Source organism: Erythranthe guttata, chromosome 8 (genome assembly GCF_056151865.1).
Source record: "Erythranthe guttata isolate IM_541 chromosome 8, IM_541, whole genome shotgun sequence".
NCBI lineage: Eukaryota > Viridiplantae > Streptophyta > Magnoliopsida > Lamiales > Phrymaceae > Erythranthe > Erythranthe guttata.
The window spans coordinates 18,420,282-18,435,266 of NC_142540.1; the positions used below are offsets into that span (position 1 = coordinate 18,420,282).

Sequence of the window (14,985 nt, forward strand, 5' to 3'; positions counted from 1 at the left end):
TATCAATTATCGAATAATCGAGAGTACTAATCTAGCTAGCATTTAACCAGAAAAAAGAAGCTACTAATCGAAAGAAAATCGAACCAAAGTCGAAACAAATCTTCGTCGAAAATCAACTATCGAATAATCGAGAGTACTACTAATCTAGCATTTAAAAAAACCGAAAAAAAGAAGCTACTAATCGGAAAAAAAAAGTCGAACAAGGTGGAGCCAACTAATCGAAAAGATTAAGGTTTTTTCATGGGGCAGTCTCTTATGTGTTCGGCATGTAATTGTCTAGACGAAAACCAAGCTTTCATACAATAGCGGCATCCGTAACTAATATCGCGTGGCGGCGATGCGGCGGTTCCGGCGGCTTCACTCTTCTCTTCATGAACTGTATCTTTTATGACTTGTTTTCTTTTCTTGCTTGCGGTGGCCGCTGCCGCCGCCGCCGCCAGCACCTTTGGTGAGTTCTGTGCATGTGCTACTAGTGCTCTATGCGGTTCCTTCCGATTACAACTCGTGGACGTCGATTTGCGCTCTGCCGCCGCCGCCGCCGCCAGCACCTTTGGTGAGTTCTGTGCATGTGCTACTAGTGCTCTATGCGGTTCCTTCCGATTACAACTCGTGGACGCCGATTTGTGCTCTGCCGCCGCCGCCGCCGCCGCCACCGCCGCCAGCACCTTTGGTGAGTTCTGTGCATGTGCTACTAGTGCTCTATGCGGTTCCTTCCGATTACAACTCGTGGACGCCGATTTGCGCTCTGCCGCCGCCGCCGCCAGCACCTTTGGTGAGTTCTGTGCATGTGCTACTAGTGCTCTATGCGGTGCCTTCCGATTCGAACTCGTGGACGCCGATTTGCGCTCTGCCGCCGCTGCCGCCGCCGCCAGCATCTTTGGTGAGTTCTGTGCATTTGCTGCTAGTGCTCTATGCGGTTCCTTCCAATTCGAACTCGTGGACGCCGATTTGTGAACCCAACCTTTCGATCTTCCGGCGGTCTCCGGCGGCCCCATCAAGGGTTTGATCAGACCTGCTGTTCCGTTTCCATTTCTTGCACCGCTGCTACTTCCGGCAGTCTCCGGCGGCGGCCCCATCAAAGGTCTTACCAAACCTACTTTTCTTGCACCAATACTTCTTCCGGTGGCCACAATCGCCGGCGAATCCTCCTTCAAAGTTTCCGCCAAATCCACCAACGCCGTGGCGGCATTATCATCAAGCGGCGGAGATGCGGCGGCGGCGGGGGTTTCATCAGCTGCTGCAACAGCCCTCGTAGTCTCGGAATCTGCGCCGCCGTGGTCGGTAGTAATCGTCTGCTTGTCGGATTGTTCGGTATGGTGGAGAACAGGCGGCGACGATGATTTGTCTTCTTGTTGATTATCCATTAATTAATGACAAGAAAGTAAGCAAAGAAAAGTACGTGCGACTGATTAATCTAGAGAGAGAAAAAGAGATCTAGAGAGAGAGAGAGAGAGAGAATGTTTAGAAGAAAGAAAGTGATCATCTGTTTTTTCATGTGGGGAATATATATATTATTGTTCTCTCTCTCTAGACTCTCTCTCTCTCTCTAGATCAAAATCAAGAAATTATATTATTCTGTTTGATTCCCATCACACAAAACTGTTTTATTTCAAAGAGTATTCTACAAGTTACCAATTCAAAAATATAAATATATTGTGAACTTTACAATTTCGATTTGATTTAGAATTTTGTATACCATTTTCGATATATATATATTACAATTTATTTATGATTACTTTTCTAACGTTTTGGATCAAAATCAAAACTATATATATATGTGTGATTTTTCAACCTTCCATCCTATTTTAATTTCCGAGAATTACATATTGTAGTATGATCAATACTGTCGATTCCAATCTGAGATTTTCGATTTTTAAAAAAAATCTAAAACTCCAATTTTCTTTGTAGTATGTGTATATATATGTATTTGTGTGTGTGTGCATGGAAATTAATATACTTTATCATGAAGGTAAAAAAAAATCAAAAAAAAGGAAAGAATTAATCAAAGATGGTTCTCATTAATTCACCAAAAAACATTGCAAAATAAAATTGAACCCATCGAAGTCGAAACAAATCCTTGTCGAATATCGATCAACTATCGAATAATCGAGAGTAATGATCTAGCATTTAAAAAAAAAGCCGAAAAAATAGAAGCTACTAATCGAAAAAAAGTCGAAACAAATCTTCATTGAATATCAACTATAGAATAATCGAGAGTACTACTAATAATCGAAAAGATTAAGATTTTTTTCTCATGGGGCAGTATGTTATGTGTTCGGCAACTAATTCTGCAGAGGAAAACCAAGCCATATTACAATAGCTGCATCCGTATCTAATATTGCGTGGCGGCGATCCGGCGGCGGTTCCGGTGGCTTTACTCTTCTTTTCATGAAATGTATTTTTTATAACTTGTTTTCTTTTCTTGCTTGATGAGTTCTCTGGATTTGCTCTATGCGGTTGGTGTTCTTTCCGATTCCAACTAGCGGACGCCGATTTGTGCTCTGCCGCCGGCAGAGCAAGAACCGATTTCGATCTTTCGGCCGTCTCCGGCGGCCCAGTCAAGGGTTTTCTCAGACCTGCTGTTCCGTCTCCATTTCTTGCACCATTACTTCCGGCGGTCTCTGGCGGCGGCGCCGTCAAGGGTTTTACGGGAGCTACTTTTCTGCCGTCGTTATTTCTTTCACGGCTGCTACCTCCGGCAGTCTCCGGCGGCCCCATCAAAGATTTTAACAAATCTAAAGTCCCGTATTTATTTCTTTTGCTGTCAGTTCCGGCCGTCTCCGGCGGCGGCCCCATTGAAGATTTTATCAAATCTACTGTCCCGTTTCTTCCGGCGGTCTTCGGCGGCGGCGGCGGCGTCGAGGGTTTGCTCAGACCTGCTGTTCCGTCTCCATTTCTTGCACCGTTACTCCCGGCGGTCTCTGCCGGCGGCCCCGTCAAGGGTTTTACCAAACCTACTTTTCTGCCGTCGACATTTCTTGCACCGCTGCTATTTCCGGCGGTCTCCGGCGGCGGCCCCATCAGAGGTTTTATCAAACCCGTTCCGCCGTTAACTCCAGCGGCCTCCGTCTGCGCCCTCACAGATTGTGTCAAACCAACCGTTCCGCCGTCGTGATTTCCGGCGGTCTCCGGCGGCGGCCCCACCAAAGGTTGTACCGAAGCTACTTTTCTGCCGTCGACATTTCTTGCACCAATACTACTTCCGGCGGTCTCCGGCGGCGGACCCGTCAGAGGTTTTACCAAACCAGCCGTTCCGCCGTCATTTCTTTTACCGTTAACCCCGGTGGCCTCCGGCGGCGGCTCCATCAGAGGTTTTACCAAACCAACCGTTCCGCCGTCATTTCTTCCACCGTTAACTCCGGCGGCCTCCGTCGGCGGCCTCACAGATCGCGTCAAACCAACCGTTCGGCCGCCGTGATTTCCTTGACGGAATTTTCTTATGGTGATCCCCGACGGCGAGCCCGCGAAACATTTCAACAAATCCACCGTTCCGTCTGCAGTTGGTATTCCGTGACTGTTAAAATATAGACGTTTACTCCCTTCACCGCCAATATCGCCGCACTCCGGCCACCCGATCAAATTCTTCAACAAATCCACCGTTCCGTCTTCAGTTATCACTCCTTCACTGTTAAGATATCCGGTAGTAGTTGCACCATCATCGACAATACTACTTTCCGCCGTCGACTCATCGGAAGTTGTTACTCCCTCATTCTTGCGGCGGCGGCCGTCCATCTGACCCTTTTTTGTTGCGCCGCCGCCGCCTCCGTTTTGTTGATCTTGATTATCCATTAACGAGAAGAGAAAACAATTAAGCAAAAACAAGAATTATATTTCCAGGGGTGACTGTATGTATATATTATATGCACAGAAGAATAAGGGGACTAGTTTATATAGTTGCAGAAAGTCAAGGGACTATATATATATATGTAAAATATATGTGTACTGCGTTAAAAGAATATTACGGTATTGCCCCCTTTTCTTTTTTTTTTCTTTTTTTTTTTGTTTGAGGAAAAAAAAACCAACTCAAGAGTAGTAAACTTGAGTTTGTTTGGATTAAATTGATAAAAGTTCAAATTACGGCCACCCCTGAGGTATGACCAAATTATGGAAAGACCCCTTTTGATTGGATAATTACAGCAACCTCTCTTTTTAAATATTTTATATATGATTTATATAATTCGATTATTTACCGAACCAAGTCGTATATTTAGTTCGGTAAACAATATGAAATGTTGGCGTACCGAAATTTCAATTCGTTTTACCGAATTAACGTCCCTAAATTTACTTCTGGAGGGATCTTTTCGTAAGATAATACATAATTAGGGTGCCTATAATTACCCAAACATGATGGGGGTTTTATAATTTGACCATAACTCAGGAGTGGCTATAATTTGCCCTCGATAAAAATATATATATTTGGTTCGATTAATTACAATTCTTGGACAACACAATGAAATAGTAGTATAACTATAACATATTAAGGAAATATGAAAAAAATATATATAATTATTTTTAGTTGAATTGAATCTACTATTCTTTGGTTAAAATGAAGTCGGAGTATAGTTCAATTTATTTCGTCTTATTTTAATTTCCGAAAAATTACATATTGTACGTATAGTATCAATAATGTCGAACAATCTGACAATTTTCGATCTTGGAACAAAAACAATAAATAAAAATCTATAAAATAAAATTAAAAAAAAAATACTTTTTATTTCAACAACTGATCATATAATTTCAAGCAAAGAAATATCTATGTCATGAACTATACATCAAGAGTACTCTACCATTCGAAACCCTAAACGAAAAGTTACTAAGAATCGAACCAAACTACGACGAGACTCGGTAATTAGTCGGAAAAAAAAAAACGAATATCAACATTCAAGTTTCTTGATCATCCTCATCCTCAGATGGAGCCAACTCATTGAGATCAAGATTTCTTGCAGAACTTCTTCCAACCACCACCACCGCCGCCTTACATTTTTTATCAGGCGGCGGCGATGCTGCGGCAACAACCCAGTTCTCCGATTCCAACGGATAATTATCACAGTTGGGCTTTGATCTTTTCTTGCCCATCATCATCATCTTTGAGTTGTTACTATTATTACCACTCTGATGATCACCAGAATCTTTGTATTCCGATTTTTCGTCTAACTTGTCGATCAAGTTTAATTCGTGTATATGGTGTTCCGATTTTTCGCCTAACTTGTCGATCAAGTTTAATTCGTGTGTATGGTGTATTTCTTTATGCTCCGCCAAAGATTCCACTTCTTGATCACCGGTTGGTTCGGTATTATTTCGCAGCCACCCCTCCAAAGATTCCACTTCTTGATCATCGGTTGTAGGTTCGGTATTAATTCGCAGCCACGACCCCAAAGATTCCACTTCTTGATCACCGATTGCGGGTTCGGTATTATTTCGCAGCCACCCCTCCAAAGATTCCACTTCTTCATTACCGGTTGCGGGTTCGGTATTTTTTTGCAGCCACGCCTCCAAAGATTCCACTTCTTGATCACCGGTTGCAGGTTCGGTATTTTCTTGCAGCCACGCCTCCAAAGATTCCACTTCTTGATTTTCCATTTTGAGAACAATTTATAGGTGGCTAATTATATATATATATATATATATATAGATATATGTATGTATGTATGTATATAATCTGTGATTATATCAGAGTAGTGTATGTATTTATATTTAATAAACCTTAGTTGTCTGTGTTTAACGATGGGAAATGAAGGTGATGATATGAAGTAATTTCAGTTATATAGTTTGAATTTAGGGCTAAATTACACCTTACCTCCCTGAGGTTTGGTGTAATTACATCTGAACCACATTTGTTTTGAAAAATTACATATATCTCACTTGTCCTTTTATATTAGCCAACATTTGACCTGTCTATTTGACCATATTCAGTTATTCACCGTTTTGAAATTTCATTTTTTTGTGTTAACCAAATTACATATAGCTCCCTTACGGTTAGGTCTAATTACACGTACACCCTCACTTTTTAAAAATATTACAAATACATCCATTTAACACATAATTAGTTAACAACATAAAAAACATGTCTGATAAATATCCCAACAAACCCAAGTCAGTCGAAATGTTCAAAGGCGAAAATTTCTACTTTCATCTCTCTAATCTTAAATTAAAAAAAAAAAAAAAAAAAAACTAATTTCGATTAGACTAAAGAGAGATGAAGGCAAAGGGTTTCTTGAAAAAACAACATCTCCAAAGTAACGAATCCCGATTACGCCTGCGAAGGTTTGTACTCCAACATTTCAGCTTTGTATCTCTCCTTGTCCCTCAATCCCTTTTCTTGATACACCTGAATAACACATTTTAAATAAATAAATAAATAAAAAAGTACACTTTCGGAAATAAATCGGCAGCGCGTTTTTCGTTACCTGTTTCTCGGCCTCTGTTAGTCTGCTCCATAACTGTCCGATTTTTTTACTTATAGTTCTTTCCTGCCCATGGTACAAAGGTCTAAGCCTATGGTACTGCTCGGCGAAAAAGAAAGTGTAGCCACTTCTGTTTCTCTTCGGATGAGCTGGATCCCGAAACGCCACCTGGTGCTTTCTCCGACTTCGATGATGTGAAGACGGGTCCCCCGAGCCACTCATACTTTGCAACGCATTATTCGGCTCCTCGGGGATATGGTAGAGGACACCTGTCAGATTCTCAGCTCCGAAATTCACAGTCACCAAATATCCACAATCGAATTTCGCCTCGATTGTTCCGGTCACTAAACTGACATCTTCCGGAGTAGGACTCTCTGCACATCATATTAATTATCACAATATAAATTAATACAATCGGGACTAGGGAAATTCTATTAATTTAGCGAATTATTAAATTATCGAGTTAATAATTTAACATGTTTTCTCCAAGTCGGGACCGAGAGAAACTATTATTTAATCGAGGTTATTAATTTATCGAGTATTAATTTATCGAGGTTATACACACACACACACGCACACACGCACACACACACACACACACACACACACACACGCACACACACACACACACACACACACACACAGAATATAAAAACGGAACCTGTGAAATGATCGGAAGCAGCTCCATCATCGAGAGAGAGTGGTAATGTTGATCCATTGGCACTCAAACTTGCTTGATCTGTTGAATAATATAATTAGGAAAATTATATTATTAGTAATTTTGCAGTAAGTGAAAATTTTGGAGAGGAATAATTATTGAAAAAATTTATCGAGTACCGTTGGATGGAATGTAGGGTTCTTCTTTACGGAAATAATAAACCTGCTCGAAGTGATAAAGCAACGAGAGATAGTATCTCCGTAGTACAAATGAAGCACTTGTGATTGTGGATGGGAAATTGAAGGCTCCGGTAACTTCCTTCCATCTCCGATCTTTAATAACCTGTCGTATACTCGTAACGAAACTAGTTAATATCTCAAACCCTAAAAATCATACGGCGGAAAGAAAAATAATTATAAAATCGATAATCAGATCCGTCGAAGCATTTCAAGCTGTCATATCTACGACATAGATAAAAGAAGCTCGTATTTGCTAAAAATCAATAATTGGTAATTTTGAAGAAAACGTACCTTTTCGATGCCGCCTCGAGAGGTCACTTCTAAAAAGAGCCGATGTAAATCCAAAGGGTTTCGTCCTAAAGTAGGAACTCTACATAGCAAAGAACAGAATTCAAGAAATGAAGAAAAATAAATATCGACACTCGACAGTGATCTTCAAAATTCTGGCAAAAGCAATTAGTTCGGTGAAGCATACATCACCGGAAAAGACGTAAAACCAACAGAACTGAATCATACAAGTGAAACTATTTATAGAGACGTAATTTTTTGTAGCCATTGAAATGTAATTTTTTATGTGATTTTTCTAATTAGTCACACAAAAGAACTGTTCGAAATTTGATTTTTTTTCTTCTGTATACACTAGTGAAGCATTGAATTTGTACGAAGAGGGGAGCAAAACGAGCAAACACAACAACTATTAAATACACTCCTGAAACTCTTATTGTTCTTTTACGAGTGTTTCCAAAATGATGGCCTTAAAGTGTTAATAGTAAAATCAGAACCCGAAAAAACGAAAACCCAAAAACCCAATAATGACTAGTCGGCCCTGGTCAATAAACATATTTTTTCTCGAACTAAAAGACTCAATCAAATTCAAGTTTATGTAACTAGTGAAGAAATACGATTCCCTGCAAAAACCATTTACTTCTTTAACCAAAACCGAAGTTAGTGAACGTTATGTACTTAATCGGTAGGTGCATACTCAAACATTCAAAAAATAAATAAAACCATTGCACCAAACATACAAGTAAGTGACGAATGGGCAATGGCGACGAATTAATTGGACTACAAAATACAATTTTTCGGTACATAACTTCATAATTTTACAAAATTCTTATCACTTTGCAAATCTAACCCATGAAAAACAAAAGGTGTTAATTGCAATAACACAATAATTCATCGTTACTACAAAAAGGCAAAAAAAAACGAGATCCCTCTTTTTAAATTATGTAAAATGCAAATAACATCAGAACTAAATTTACTGCAAAATTAACTTTAAAAAAAATCTAAAATTAAAAACCACGCCGAGTAATTCCGACACTCGCCCAACAACATGCAAAGTCAAATCACGAATCCACAGTCGAAAACTCAAAAAAAAAAGCCACAATCCAATAATCAAAAACCCAAATTAAAAAAAAATTGAAAAACAAAAAACACAAACACAAATGAAATGAAAAAAGGAACAGAATGAAGAATCGGATACCTGAATTTAGTGCCATAGAAAACATGGAAGCTGTGCAGCTTCTGCCGGAAAGTATCCGGTTCCTGAATAATTTCGTGATACTCAGCTTCGGGTTTAGGGTAGGAATAGTACTTTGAAATAGGCTTTTGGAGAGGTGGGTCTTTTGACATTTTTATTGCAAGACTGGTAAAAAAAATTATCGCTACAAAATTGGATGTAATAATTCGGATTAAGAGTTTGGATTTGAGGATTATGCCAATTGATTTATCGCAGATTTTTACCCCTTCCCAATTTATTAAATTTATTTATTTTTGGAGGAGAGGATTCCAGACTGTCAGGTATTTCGATATTTGATTATTTGGTATTTATTTACTGGCCCTTACTTTAGTTTTTCATTGCAATTTTGCTAAATTTGTCAACGTGTCTTCTTTAGTTGATGCTTTTGCAACACTTGTAGACTGTAGTATTAGTAGAGATATAATTAAAAATGTTAAAATTTAATATTTAATGTAATTTTCAATATTAATTGTAATATAACAATAATCATATCCTAATTTGTATCTTAATTTTTCCTTTTAGTAGTTACCTATACTTTTTGAATAAATTATGATCGGCCTTTCAGATAAGGTTAAATTGCACCTCTCACTCACTCAACTATAAATGTTCTGACATGTTTATTATTACAGTGTCAAATTTAATGAAATTTTCTAAATTATAGGGAATATTCTAATCTTTAAACTCCGACAGTGGGGTTACGGTGAACGTGTTAAGGGGTTTCTTGATGGAGACGTGGGGTAGGAGAGACCAGATAGATCGCTTTGTTGATATAAATCTAATAAACTAGCAACAATTAACATCAAGGATCCGTGGCGCAATGGTAGCGCGTCTGACTCCAGATCAGAAGGTTGCGTGTTCGATTCACGTCGGGTTCAAATCCCCCGATTTAAACAGATCCATTTCTTTTTTTAATTTTTCTTTATATTTTTTCTTATTGTTTTGTTTGTACAATAATACCACATCATTTTACTTACTTTTTAGTGTTGTAAATGTCATACCAAATCAAATACATCGTGTATATATATATATATATATATATATATATATATATATATATATATATATAATCTACCACCAAAAATTTATGAAGAATGTATATCAAATATATATATATATATACATCTATATAATATAAAATAAAATAAAAAAACAAATATAATAATATCGAAAGATTCATCGAATGTGAGGTAGAAAAGTTCAAAAACATCTAAAAGGAGGAGGAAAAGAAAAACATAATATATACAACACATCATAAAAACCTACTTAGAGAGCATCAAGGTAAGAATATTCTCTTCGTCTTCTAAACTCAATAAGCCCACCATAAGTCCGGTCCCAAACTCCGATAAAAAGAGCCTCCGTATCAGGACTAAATGAAATTCCCGACACCTCACCGAAGAAGTCGATTTGCTGCTCCTTTTCGTACCCACTTTCAACGTCGAAAATACGAACGAAATCCGCCGACTCAGCCATGGCCATGAATCTACCGTCCGATGTGTACTTAATGGATCGAACGGCTCCGATTTCGCCCTTCAATGTGTCGACCGATTTAGAAAGTTTTCTAGAATCCCAAATTCGGCAAGTTTTATCTTGATTTCCAGTGGCAAAAGTTACTCCGTTTGGGTGCCATGCGGATGCGAACGAGTGGTCAAGATGACCTCGCAGAGTCGCAATTTTCTGAATTGATCACAATCAACATTCGTTATTATTTTTATATAAGATTTTATTTGCATTCAACACCCCTGTTTTATATCGAATTGCTATATAAAAAAAAACCTCTGATGATGCATTTTTAGGGGTATTTGCTGATAAAATTGAATCATAGGGGGTTTTCTGACAATTGGAGTAAACAGAGGGGTGATGAATGCAAATAACCCTTTTCTATGAATGTGTAAAGGATCTTCATAATTAACATCTCTTTATTTAATTAGAGAAATGAGAATAGTGAAAATTACCATCCCAGTCCTGAAATCCATCAAAATACCATCAGGATCGTCTCCGACGACTATGAGGGTACTGCAGTCCGGGCTGAGAGAAGTGTGCTGCCATGCATACATGAAAAAGTTACGATATTTAATATTTTAAGTTAATTTAAGATATTTACTTGTTCTAGATATATAATTTAGATAGGTATTACCTTCCTTTGTTGGAAGAGAATTCTGGGATTCTTTTCTGTGTGAGTGCGTGTATCTTTGTGTGTGTGTGTGAGAGAGAGAGAGAGAGAGAGAGAGAGAGAGAGAGAGAGAGAGAGAGAGAGAGAGAGAGAGAGAGAGAGAGAGAGAGACTCACATTAGGTGGCCAAGAAAGATGCCAATGGTCGGACAAATGGTAATTTTCCATATCAAAGTCGCGAACTTCACAATCATTATTCGATGCTAGAAAATGGACCGCACCACTAAAAGAAGAGAGAGTACTTTTACGCGATAAAGAGAGAGTCCAAAACTAAGTTTTTATCTTTTTATAAAGAACTAATGGTGAGTTGGTACCTTCTAGTAGTGTATATCTCAACAGCATTAGTGACAGCGTTATCGTCACGGGTTGTCCTTGTGCAGTAAGAAATTCCCGGCCTATTTAAATGCTGCAGTCGAAATCAAATAAATCGACAAAATTTAATATCAAGAAACGGGATATATGAACACGATAAGATATCAAAACCAATTCAAGAAAGACATGTATTCAACTCTCATTCACCAAAGCAACTAATTTAACTCCCGCGGAATAAAATTCGGTAAATACCTTGCAGATAAGTTCTCCATTAAATCCTCCTGCAACTAGCAGATTATCTTTCACTGCTAGTGTGCTGACACGGATCTGCGAAAATCCTTCCATATTGCTTCCATAATGTTCCTGCATTGGGTGAAAAAAAAAAACAGAGAGATTTACACGTATGAAGGCAAAATGGTCAGAAATGTACAAAATAATATACGACCGAAAATGCCAGCTCAAAAGCACTAACCTCAGTAGGAGCAACATGTCCTGATAGATTAAGAACTTCCGATTTGATGTGTGTTAATGAAGACCGGTGCAAAACCGAGTAATTTGACATAAGGTAAACATCGTGCTTCGATGTAGCCCATACCAAATTTCTCAACTGCAAACAGAATATACTTTCTATGGTTAAAAGATGGAAAATAAAACTAAAATCCTCTGTATCTCGATAACTATTAACTTAATTGATCGAAAAAGAAAAAAGTAATTTCCTCACAAACAGTTGAAAATGCTAATTGAGACTAAATAACGAAGACTTGGAGATCTACTTTCGAAGACGATTTAAAAGCAATCATGATCGTATCAGAAATCACCTGATAATGGAAAATTGTCGATTCCAATATTGAATTTGTTCTGAATTCATAGTACGAATGTCCTTTCACAGTCGTTTTGCATTCCTATTCGCAAAAAACGACATCGAGGCAAGTAAACAAAAAGAACATAGCAAAACCAAGAGGTTACAAAAAAAATAGCAAAACCGAAAGATAAACAGCATCTTACGTTTTCCGGCACCTCTTCCGATTGCGCATTCCCGTGATTCTTATACTGTTCCAATCTAGTCTGCCTATAACTCTCCCTATTTATTTCGATTTCTTCCCACGGAATTCCTTGGATATCCCTCCCTTCTCTAGCTTGAGCCATCTTAGTATACCGTGTGCAGCTATTATGTCAAAAGAAAGAAAATCGGAACAATTCACTTAGTTAACTCGAAAATTACGATGGTAACACGAGATTAGCTGTTATCACATTATTTCCTTGCCATCACTGTTATCACAGTTAATCTTTCAATACATTGCAATAAATTTTTTATTTCGTTTTCTAAGACCCTGAAACGATAGATATTCATCGTATCGAGCCAGAAGAAAAAAAAAACACATGAATAAACAACAAAATGCTTGAAAACTACACCTAAAATTGATTACAGAGAATTCCTATAATCAAATCCTACACATAAATTTTTCGATTCTAAAACACCGAACATGTTGCTAATATACAATATAAATCCAAAATTAGTGATAAATAATACTCATTTCATATCAACGTAGAAGCAATTACTCCATAATAAATGATCAATTTTTTATTTATTTTTTTGGGGGGGAGGGTTTGAAACTTGAAACATATGTGATATGACGATTGAGCGTGTAAGAAACATGCATAAAATTCCGTTCGCGATTGAGCGTGTAAGAAACATGAAAAAAACAGAGAAAGGTGAGGAATATTACTGAAGCTTCTCAAATTTCGACGGCGGTGATTCGCCGCTGGGAGGTTTCCGGCGAGCGTCGTTGAAAGTATCGAAGGAAAATAAGAAAGAAAAATTCTTCGTATTTTTTGGTATTTTATATTTATGTTTTGTTGTGAATAATGAATAGTGATACTACCAGAACAATTCTACTAATGCCAGAGCAGATGGTTCTTAATTGACACGGTTACCCTCGAGTTCAGTATTTTCAGGATATTGCAATATTGTCCTTTTAGTTTACTATTATTGCATTGTAAAATTTTATAAACAAATCACATATAATACCATAATTAAACATATTTAACACAAATTGTAATCTAACCAACCAAGCATCTTACTAACTAAATAATTAATTAGTAGAAAATTAATTCAATCTCATCTAATCCGAACTAATCTGATATAGGCAACCAAACGATCCCTAATCATATCAAAATATTCGCTCGTATAAACAAATCTTGATTAGTTCTTGAAAATTCCAATATATATAGTAAAAATTAAACCATAGGACTTCAAATAAAATCGATCAACATCACAAATGTAGCCGCTATAATAATCGTCGAAGTCAAGAATTCGCGTTTATTATAATCTTTCTCCGATAGTGAAGAATGTGGTGGTGGTGGTGGTGGTGGTGGTGGTGGTGGTGGATCGGGGCAGAGGAGGCCTTCTTTGCCTTCACGGCAAAGACTCGCAAATAAGCCCGGTGGGTAGTTGCCGTGGCTATTGATATATCCGAACATGATTTCAGCACAGTCGTTCGATAATTCGTCCAAATAGTCCACAAACGGGCATGCAAATTGTTTGAACGAAGAACAACAGAGTTGAACCAAGTAGGGTTCTTTGCATTGGCTGGTGATTATAGTGTAGTTTTCCTTCTCAAAGTTCACAGGGCAAGCTGCGAATTGTCGACAGTAAAATGTCAGATTTTTATTTGCATTGACCGAAAACGATTTTTTTTTTTAATCGACGGACTTACGTTTCTTAGCTTGAAGAAGCCTCCTCTGACTAGGAAACTGAGGTCCAAATACACCATCTGCGTCGACGGAATTTCGAAAGAAATACGCAATTGTTAGAGAAGAAAATCGGACACGTAATTTGTTTTGGAGTACGTACGAACCTGGGCTGGAATTAGTTGAAGCAGAAGGAACGGTGAGAAGAGAGAGACAGACAACAATAATAATCAGACAATGCTTGTTGTTATTCCGATTCCGACACATTATTTTCTCTCGTGCGTAGTCAATACTTTCTTGATTCGATCGGTAGAATACATGCGCAGTTTTCACCGCTTATAAAGAAGGAAGAAACTACTTTCTCCATGATCATACTAATTTGCTTTTTTTGGATTAGTTTATCTTTAATCCTAATTTGGGTATTTCCAGCTGAAGTATCTAACCATTGTAAATAGATACATGAGCTGTATGTATCACACTACACATAGGAAATATAACAGAATTGCACAAGATAGTTAAACAGTTTACGTTTCGACGCGGCTTCCCAAAATTGTTAGTTTTCGCGTGAAGAACAGTCACCAACTACAGTTAAACCGATTAGTGAAATTCTATTAATTTATCGAACTAATAATTTAATACATTTTTACCGAGCAGGGACAGAAATAAATTATTATTTAATCGAGATTATTAATTTGAATATTGAGATTATTAATTTGAATATTAATTTTTCGAGGTTCTACTGTATATTGTTCGGTAAATTCAATAAGCGTATTTGCATTAATTTGTTTCACAATAACTTTCACACTTTTAGTTTTCGACACACTACTAATATCAAATCGCAGCATCTCCAAACCATCGTTCCTCCTCTAAAAACGACAGAAATAACAAAAAGAAAAAAAAGAAAAAAAAAAAAGAAAAGGGAAGAAATGAAATTATATATTTAATTTAAAATAACGTACCAATCTACCAATTCATGAAACTTATGAAGAGGTA

At 37.6% G+C, this 14,985-nt stretch overlaps 3 protein-coding genes and 1 non-coding gene across 6 annotated transcripts; 1 reads left to right on the forward strand and 3 right to left on the reverse strand.

Moving 5' to 3' along the window:
- Positions 1 to 6,004: 6,004 nt before the first annotated feature.
- Positions 6,005 to 9,119, reverse strand: LOC105961957 (HMG (high mobility group) box protein with ARID/BRIGHT DNA-binding domain-containing protein). Its single transcript, XM_012986215.2, has 6 exons — positions 8,785 to 9,119; positions 7,593 to 7,671; positions 7,242 to 7,404; positions 7,066 to 7,143; positions 6,408 to 6,778; positions 6,005 to 6,328 (listed from the first exon to the last, which is right to left on the reverse strand). The coding sequence occupies exons 1-6, from the start codon at positions 8,931 to 8,933 to the stop codon at positions 6,251 to 6,253; spliced, it is 918 nt and encodes a 305-aa protein (XP_012841669.2). The 5' UTR covers positions 8,934 to 9,119; the 3' UTR covers positions 6,005 to 6,250.
- Positions 9,120 to 9,623: 504 nt separating this feature from the next.
- Positions 9,624 to 9,695, forward strand: TRNAW-CCA (transfer RNA tryptophan (anticodon CCA)). The gene has a single exon. It is a non-coding gene; the product is annotated as a tRNA-Trp (tRNA).
- A 252-nt stretch (positions 9,696 to 9,947) lies between these two features.
- On the reverse strand, positions 9,948 to 13,166 carry LOC105962108 (putative WD repeat-containing protein C2A9.03). Of its 2 annotated transcripts, none has more exons than XM_088822182.1 (9): positions 13,029 to 13,166; positions 12,307 to 12,471; positions 12,120 to 12,203; positions 11,774 to 11,908; positions 11,554 to 11,664; positions 11,304 to 11,395; positions 11,107 to 11,212; positions 10,773 to 10,859; positions 9,948 to 10,494 (listed from the first exon to the last, which is right to left on the reverse strand). In XM_088822182.1, exons 2-9 carry the CDS (start codon positions 12,445 to 12,447, stop codon positions 10,084 to 10,086), a joined length of 1,167 nt encoding a protein of 388 aa, XP_088678308.1. In that variant the 5' UTR covers positions 12,448 to 12,471; positions 13,029 to 13,166; the 3' UTR covers positions 9,948 to 10,083. The 2 variants fall into 2 exon arrangements, with proteins under 2 accessions (XP_088678308.1, XP_012841844.1); XM_012986390.2 differs by having other exon boundaries at positions 12,307 to 12,466; positions 13,029 to 13,163.
- Positions 13,167 to 13,470: 304 nt separating this feature from the next.
- On the reverse strand, positions 13,471 to 14,337 carry LOC105961882 (GPI-anchored protein LLG1). 2 transcript variants are annotated; one of them, XM_012986145.2, is made up of 3 exons: positions 14,160 to 14,337; positions 14,019 to 14,075; positions 13,471 to 13,937 (listed from the first exon to the last, which is right to left on the reverse strand). In XM_012986145.2, exons 1-3 carry the CDS (start codon positions 14,257 to 14,259, stop codon positions 13,555 to 13,557), a joined length of 540 nt encoding a protein of 179 aa, XP_012841599.2. In that variant the 5' UTR covers positions 14,260 to 14,337; the 3' UTR covers positions 13,471 to 13,554. The 2 variants fall into 2 exon arrangements, with proteins under 2 accessions (XP_012841599.2, XP_088677268.1); XM_088821142.1 differs by having other exon boundaries at positions 14,019 to 14,337.
- Positions 14,338 to 14,985: the final 648 nt, after the last annotated feature.